Below are 8,770 nucleotides of genomic sequence, written 5' to 3' on the forward strand. Positions count from 1 at the left end.
TAGTTCAGTGTAATAGTTGTTATGCATTTGTTTCACGTTCCACTTTTTGGAGATTTGGATGCTGTCTAATCTGTAGACAGTTCTCTATATTGCGGCAGGATATTTTTTTTATTTTTTTTGAAGTCTGAGATTTGTAAATTATCTGGTAAACAAACTCAGGCTGGATCTGCTGCAAAGCCACTGTCGCAGAGACGTCCTAGGAATGGCAAATGGATTACTGTAGGATCTGGTAGACTTAGAGTTGTGGATATAATTCATTTTCTGCACTTTCAGAGTGTAATGGTGTTATGGAGACAGGCTCAGGTACTGAGGATAGTGGTGTTATGGAGACAGGCACTGAGGGTAGTGGTGTTGTGGAGACAGGCTCTGGCACTGAGGGTAGTGGTGTTGAGGAGACAGGCTCTGGCACTGAGGGTAGTGGTGCTGTGGAGACAGGCTTGGAGACTGTGGTGAGGCCCAATAGAAAGCAGTTGTTGTTGGGTGATTCCATCATAAGAGGTGTGGAGATGGACAATGGGGGTCTTGTGAGATATCTTCCCGGAGCTAGTGCTCACAGAGACAGGAGACGTATTTGTAATATTGTTAAGCGAGCAAAGCAGGAAGGGGAATTGGATGTACTTGTCCATCTAGGGACAAATTACTTGGCTTGTGATGAGGTTTCAGAGGTTAAGGAAGTTTTTAGTGTTTTTGCCAATGATATACGGCAGGTTGCTTCCACACTGTCATTCTCTGAAGCTCTGCCTGTGCATAACACTCAGAACGACAGGCGGATGCGTATTAGGGACTTTAACTTGTGGCTTGGTGAATGGTGTCGGGAGCAAGGATTTGGCTTTATTTCTTATGGTAGCTCTGTTTGGAATGGAAATAAACTGTACAAAAAAGATGGTTTGCATCTTTCTCAAAAGGAAACAAATGTTCTCAGTGAGTAGTTCAGAGGTTTTGCAAGGATGTATTTAAACTAGGAAGGGGGGGGGCAAAAGGGTGATAAAACATCAATCCAATTGCCCCCCAAAACAAGGACAGAATGTGCCTTTAGCAAGTGTGTTAAAAAGGATAAGCTTAGAGTCATGTCTACAAATGCTCGCAGTTTAGGGAATAAGATCCATGAACTTGTGGCAATAATGGCAACTGATAATGTAGATTTAGTCGCGGTTACTGAGACATGGTATAATGAGAAAAATTACTGGGACATAGCAATACCAGGGTACTCTTTATGTAGAAAAGACAGGGAAGGCAAGAAAGGGGGAGGGGTGGCCCTGTATGTAAAGGATAGCATAAAATCTAGCCTAATAAAAGTTAGGGAGGTGAACATAGAGTCCGTTTGGGTTACGTTAGAATTTGGTTATCACACAATAACTCGTGTAGATGTGATTTATAGGCCCCCAGGACAGATAGAAGAGTTAGATAATCAACTAGTTGAGGAAATAGCTAAAATGACAATGAAGGGGGAAGTTATCATCATGGATGACTTTAATCTTCCTGATGTGTACTGGAAAACCAAAATAGCTGCTTGTGCCAGGAGCACACATATTCTAAACTCCCTATGGGGATTGTCTCTAAAACAAGTCATTGAGGAGCCAACTCATAAGGAGACCATACTAGATTTAGTGTTAACAAATGGAGATTTGGTATCAAATATTACTGTAGGTGAAAGTTTAGGATCCAGTGATCATCAGTCAGTGTGGTTTAATATACGAACATTGACTGATTCACACCACACAAAAACAAAAGTTTTAGACTTAAAAAAAAACTGACTTTTCTAAAATTAGAATATGTGTAAATGAGTCATTATCAAATTGGAGCAATTTAAATGGATCTGATGCTCTAGCGCTGTGCTGGCAGGGGTAAGGTCCTTGGTGCCCCCCGATGCAGGACACTAGGGATCTAACTCAAGACGGCAGGACAAGATCCAAACATTGGTACTGACGCACCATCATTGGAATAGTTGGGAGCCCTGTTCCTGTGCTATTCCTAAAATTGGACTCTGGATCTGCCCTTGTTTTATATAAGGAGATGGCAACTGCTTGATCTTTTGGTCATGATATACACACTTCTACGTACTGCTGACATCTGGTGGTAAAAATATTTTCTGCTAATCACCTCAGCTTTGCATATTAATAAGCAACATTGATAAGCACATTTTGGCATAATTTCCAACAGTCCCGAGTAGGGTAGACAGTCCTGATGTCTTAAACAAGGGTTTAGGAATACCAGTGTCAAATTTCTCAATTAAGATGCAAAACTCAAACTCGGACCCTCCAGATATTGATAGCCTACAACTCCAGAATTCTTTGCATGCAGTAGATAGCCCAAGAATCATAGGAGTTGTAGTTCTGCAAAATGTGGGGGCAGAGTATAAGTTGGCTGTTTTAATGAGTTAGTGCCACGTCTGTGGCAGAGGCTTAGGGCTTCATATGCCAGTATGGCCATTACTATATGGGGGAAAAAACTGCAAATAAAAAGTAATTATAAGCAATAACAAATTTTAAAGGAAGACTATAGGGTCAAGAATACAAATGTGTATTCCTGACTCTATAGTGTTAAAAACACTATTTATCTATCTGGCCTCCCCTTGCCCCCCCTAAATATGGCAAAATGTACCTTTATTGCAGCACTGCGTGGGTTAGCCGATATTGATGCCACCCCCCTGATCCATATCCATGGCTGAGATCATCAAAACTTACTCTCAACCAATCCAATACTTTCCTTTAGGAATGCATTGGAAAATTGTGTTTACATGAAAATGTCTGCAGGGGCAGACTATATTTACCAGAACAACTACATTAAGCTCTAGTTGGTTCTGGTGATTATAGTGTCCCTTCAAGTACCTGCATATGGTGTAAATTTCTGGTGCATTGTGTCTGTCTGTGTTGTGTGTAAGGGATGCATTGTGTGTGTATGTATGTGTGTGAGAGAGTAAGAGACTTTATGTGAGGGGTGATGGGTTTTTTATTTTGTAATTTTAATATTTTTTATTTTAAAATGTTAATTTCCCCATCCCGGTTTCTTACTTGTATCCAGGGAGGGTGGGGAGAATAATCCCTGGTGGACCAGTGGTGCTGTCCAGGCTCTCAGTATTCCCCTCTGCCGGAGTGAAGACTCAAATCTAACGACATCTATGTCTTGACATTGTGCACAACTTTTTTCAGCAAAAAGTTGCAAGTTGGGAGGGATAAAAAAATAATAAATAACAAATAATAATAATTTTAAAAAAAGGCAAGAACGGAACAACTGTATACATAACCTACACATTGCAGATAGTGTGTTAGTGCGTGTCCCTTTAAGTTGAACCAGGGAACGTCCAAATTAAGGCAACTTCTCTGTTATTAAACAAAGCAAACAATGGAGAACAGAGAGAATTCATTGTCTGTGACATTTAACAAACAAAAGAAAATACTACAAAGTAAGCATGTTGAAGAACTGGTATATCTGCAAGAAATTGGACCATAAAAGTGGCTAATTGTTACTACACACCAGCAGACTTGTTCTTCTCCATCCACATAAGGAAACCATTGAAATTCCTTTTATCCTAAGCCTTGCTGGATCCACCTTATATCAATCCATCAGTAGGGTATGAAACGTTCCGTCTTGCATTATCTGAAGGAAGTCAATTCACTGTTCAAAGAATTATCATAGTGCACCACATTTACCCCACCAGGGCGCAGGCAGGGGTGGTGCTTAAACATGGACATAGAGCAATTACAAATCAAGGACAATATTGTCGAGCAAAAAATGGGCCACCTCACTCAGAAGCCCACGCACAGAGCGCTTGAATGCTTAACAGAATGGCAGGATTGCTTATGAATTTCATTCCATTTGTTGCACAAGCACACATAATAAAACGTTTGTGCTCCTCTTTCCCTCCAACCCCCCATCGCAGTGTTGGTCAGGCGAGGATTGGGTAACTTGAACGGTCTGTGGATGGTCCATACTACAATCAGGCCACTTTGTGTCTTACCCTTAAGCATTAAAAGAACACTCTGGGCACCAAAACAACATTATCTCATTTAAGTGGCTATGGTGCCAAGAATACCCCTGCACCTTCTTACATTTAAATGTTAAAACATTTTTGAAACGTCTAACACTGAAGTGCAATACCCCGGTCGCCAGTCCAGCTTCCTTTTCTCTGTTACTCAAAAATATAGAAGCCTTTGCTTTAACAGGACTGATTCTTGATTTCCTGGATACATAATATTATTGTGTTAATAGACAGCATATGAAAAGTGCTGCCCTGCAGTAGTTGGAAATTAGCATTTCTGATTAATTGCTTTAGAATTTGAACTCTAAAGCGGCATGATCTTTTAAATACTGCCCCCCAGCTTGTATAAATAATTTGTGTCACAGTGATTCAAGCCATATTGTTACATGACTTACAGTGGAGTTACCGATAAAATAAGCTGCTTGGATGTGCATTTATTAGGTAACAAAATACAATAGACATAGCAGCAGATTAGTATTTACAAAGTCATTTAATTATAGGCTTTGTACACAGAAAAGATTTAAGACAAGGCCTTTTCGCTGCTAAACTTTGTTTACCTTAGTTCAGCATTCTGTTCTGGCATCAAGTCAGTAACAAAGATATATTTTAAAGCACAGTATAGAGTAGTGTTAATATTTGGAGGTTTGACAGTTATGGAATCTCTCCCCCACAATGCTCAGCCAGTCACCCATCCAGTTGATTCTTTTAATGGAAGGATAATTATCAAACTCTGCAGTAGAAAGAAATTACATGTCTACTTATACGAAGAAACTATCAGAGCATCCTGTCAGTGTAAGATGGTTCTTGAAGAATTCCATTTCGGCTGTAGAACGTGTCTCTCACCATCTTGGATCTCCCATGGATTGGAATCCTAAATTCCTTTACAACATCATCTGGAAAAGACATAGTGTACATTGTGAAAATTCTAAAATAATTATTTGACTATCACACTGGTCCTAGAACCAGCATGGTCTGTTTACTTAAAATGTTAAATTAATCTTATACTGGTAATTGTCAAGGATTAACAAGGGATTTGCAAATTTTAGGAGGATGGAAGAATAATTGATTTGTAGACCTGAGAGTCAGTTCTCCTCAACTCTAACTAGTGAAGAACCTCAAGTTGTGACTATTTAGATACAAGTGGTACAGGAAGGATCATGCAACATCAGAAACATACCTTTTGTTTGATCAGTGGGAAGCTGCTGAATTGCTTAGAGTATCAGCTGATTGTTCTAGGCCAATCATCGGCACCCATGTCCTGAAACTGAGATTCAGAATCCAAATGTCGCCTTGGGAACCTGCGGATCAGCTCTGCAGGCACACTTTGCGGGATAAACCGTTTGATAACAGTTTAACCCATTAAGGTAGGAGTGCGTCTGGGGGCCTCCTGGCACCATAACAATTTAATAGAGTTTAAGAGAGTTGAAGTTGTTATGGCCACCAGAGTGTCCCTTCAATTGGAAAAATTGTCAACTATAAGTCAACTATACTCCCAGTTTGGTTACTTTGCCTTGAAATGTAACATTATCTTCAAATTCACCTTGGATTCTCACTATACTTAATAACCCTGATAACTGGGTATCACCACAACCCCATTCCCATTTGGTTTAGAGAACCATATAGCCTTAGCTAGCCCCTGTAATTGATTGTAAATAATGGGGCAGTAAACAAAAACTAGGTTCACACCTCTGTAATGTTTTTGGATTTTTTTTGCCAAATTCTATTTCTGAACATAAAATACAACCTTTCCCCTAATTTGGGGGGCACATAGAGTACTTACAGTGAGGGGGGGGGTTGATCCTCTGCTAATTTTGAACGTTTGCCCACTGACAACGAGATGATCAGTCTATAATTTTAATGGTAGGTGCATTTTAACAGTGAGAGACAGAATAACAAAATAAAAATCCAGAAAAAACACGTAAAAAAAATTGATCCCCTATCAATCAGCAATATTTGTGGCTCCCAGGTGTCTTTGATACCGGTAACAAGCTGAGAATAGGAGCACTCTCTTAAAGTGAGTGCTCCTAATCTCAGCTCGTTACCTGTATAAAAGACACCTGTCCACAGAAGCAATCAATCAGATTCCAAACTCTCCACCATGGCCAAGACCAAAGAGTTGTCCAAGGATGTCAGGGAAAAGATTGTAGACCTACACAAGGCTGGAATGGGCTACAAGACCATCGCCAAGCAGCTTGATGAGAAGGTGACAACAGTTGGTGCGATTATTCGCAAATAGCAGAAACACAAAATAACAGTCAGTCTCCCTCGGTCTGGTGCTCCACGCAAGATCTCACCTCGTGGAGTTTCAATGACCATCAACAGTGAGGAAGCAGCCTAGAACTACACGGGAAGATCTTGTTAATGATCTCAAGGCAGCTGGGACCATAGTCACCAAGAAAACAATTGATACCACAGTACGCCGTGAAGGACTGAAATCCTGCAGCGCCTGCAAGGTCCTCCTGCTCAAGAAAGCACATGTACAGGGCCGTCTGAAGTTTGCCAATGAACAGAGGAGAACTGGGCGAAAGTGTTGTGGTCAGATGTGACCAAAATCAAGCTCTTTGGCATCAACTCAACTTGCCGAGTTTGGAGGAGGAGGAATGCTGCCTATGACCCCCAAAACACCATCCCCACCACCAAACATGGAGGTGGAAACATTATGCTGACAGGACAACTGCACCGCATCAAAGGGACGATGGACGCCCATGTACCGTCAAATTTGGGGAACCTCCTTCCCTCAGCCAGGGCATTGAAAATGGGTCGTGGATGGGTATTGCAGCTAGAACATGACCCAAAACACGCAGCCATGGCAACAAGGTAGTGGCTCAAGAAGGAGCACATTAAGGTTCTGGAGTGGCCTAGCCAGTCTCCAGACCTTAATCCCATAGAAAATCTGTGGAGGGAGCTGAAGGTTCGAGTTGCCAAACATCAGCCTCAAAACCTTAATGACTTGGAGAGCATCTGCAAAGAGGAGTGGGGAAAAATCCCTTCTGAGATGTGTGCAAACCTGGTGGCCAACTACAAGAAACGTCTGACCTCTGTGATTGCCAACAAGGGTTTTGTCACCAAGTAATAAGTCGAAGGGGTCAAATACTTATTTCACTCATTAACATGCAAATCAATTTATAACTTTTTTGACATGCATTTTTCGGCATTTTTTTTTTTTTGTTATTCTTTCTCTCAATGTTAAAATACACCTACCATTAAAATTATAGACTGATCAATTCTATGTCAATGGGCAAACGTTCAAAATCGGCAGGGAATCAAATACTTTCCCCCCCTCACTGTACAACACACTTGCTAATTTTAAAGGGTTATAAGGACAACATTGTTACTTGCCCCACCTGACAACCTACTTGTCATTAATCCTTGGAGTGTCAGTAGGAAAAGAAAGAACTATTACTGTAGAAAGCAAACAAATAAACTACAACTTACTGAAACAAAAACAGTCATGACATAATGTGCCACAGTCACAAGCAGGGTTATTCGCTAAACTCCAACATTTTGCTAATTAAATCTGGATGCCAAAATTGAGGGTAAAATAGTCCAAGCAGTAACTGAAATCAAATGGGAGAATTTGTACAGACTGGTTATGTTGCAATTTGGACTGGTATAATACAGAGTATAGTGAGTATTATAGGGAATTCAAAGTAAATTCTAAATTGTAGGCCTATATAGCCAAATTGGAAAAAAATATCAAGTTAAGATTTTTCAGCTCTAATATTTTGGCAAATCATTTTAAATTCTCATTGAATTCCCGACACTTTATAGAATAACCTTGTCAAAGTGTTGATGTAATAGAGGCATTTAAATAGTATTTTATTACAATTCAATTAAGGTTACGTATGTAATGAATTTGAATGAAAATGAATATTGATTAAATTAGTGAGGAATTGCAGCAGTAAAATACAAACGTTGGTTTTATATATTATTTTTTTCATGACTCCTAACTACAGAGAATGTATTAACCAAAGGATTCTAAAATTTGCCTCTAAGGGCTAACTTGACCACATACCTAGTCTCCAGCCGTAATCCCAAGATGATAATACTGGATGCGGATATTTTAACTCTGGAGCAAACTCCTTTCTCCTTTTAAGGTACATTGACCTGCCTTTGCCCTCCTTAGAGAAGCCATCATAGAGTAAATGGTGAGTCTGAGGGGTGACTGGTCTCATCTCACTCAAGTCCTGTAGGTCAGCCTGCTCATGGTCCATCTCCTGGGACATTGTTACTAAGGAATGTTTTGGAACATTGACCAGAGGAGGAAGTGGTGTCCCAGCATTTGGAATGGGCATCTCTCTTCTCTTCCTAACGATGGCAAATTCATTCGGAGGGTGCTCTTTGTCATATTTTAGTTTCCACGTCATACGTGAGATGGTTTCCTTCTCAATTAGCTCTTTCCAGCAATTTTGATTCCTAGTAGTAAGCAGATCTCTCATGTTGATCACTTAGTAAGGAAAGGTAATGGAAGAGATCCAACAGTAGTCCTGCAGGCTTATGTAATGTGAGAAGGAGCTAGCTCCTGTTTAGAGCTCAGTGTATCTGGTGATCTCCAGGGAAACTGTTACTAGAGAAGAGGGAGGGAGGAGAGAACATGCTGGACTTTGTGAATGGAAACTAAGAGGATTAAGTTGAAAGCAATACATTGAGAAACTTTTTCTTATTGATATTCTCAATTTATTGCCAACAATAGCCTTTCCAATTAAGCATGCAGTATTTGAAACACTAAAATGGGTGTAAAGTAATTATACTTTCACTTGGCAATAATTCATGCGAAATTTATTTTTTAAC

General features: G+C 40.1%; 1 protein-coding gene across 1 annotated transcript; it reads right to left on the reverse strand.

The window, feature by feature from the left end:
* Positions 1-4,450: 4,450 nt before the first annotated feature.
* Positions 4,451-8,517, reverse strand: LOC134568870 (protein SPMIP1-like). Its single transcript, XM_063427561.1, has 2 exons — positions 7,995-8,517; positions 4,451-4,872 (listed from the first exon to the last, which is right to left on the reverse strand). Exons 1-2 carry the CDS (start codon positions 8,416-8,418, stop codon positions 4,754-4,756), a joined length of 543 nt encoding a protein of 180 aa, XP_063283631.1. The 5' UTR covers positions 8,419-8,517; the 3' UTR covers positions 4,451-4,753.
* Between the last annotated feature and the right edge of the window lie 253 nt (positions 8,518-8,770).

The sequence above is a fragment of the Pelobates fuscus genome, chromosome 7, assembly GCF_036172605.1.
Source record: "Pelobates fuscus isolate aPelFus1 chromosome 7, aPelFus1.pri, whole genome shotgun sequence".
In the NCBI taxonomy this organism is placed as follows: Eukaryota; Metazoa; Chordata; class Amphibia; order Anura; family Pelobatidae; genus Pelobates; species Pelobates fuscus.

Excerpts from the sequence above, each read along its gene's own strand:
- LOC134568870 (XM_063427561.1), bottom strand. The coding sequence starts at position 8,418 with ATGAGAGATCTGCTTACTACTAGGAATCAAAATTGCTGGAAAGAGCTA. Across the intron at positions 4,873-7,994 it reads GGATTACGGCTGGAGACTAG|ATGATGTTGTAAAGGAATTT; the intron begins GTATGTGGTCAA and ends TGTCTTTTCCAG.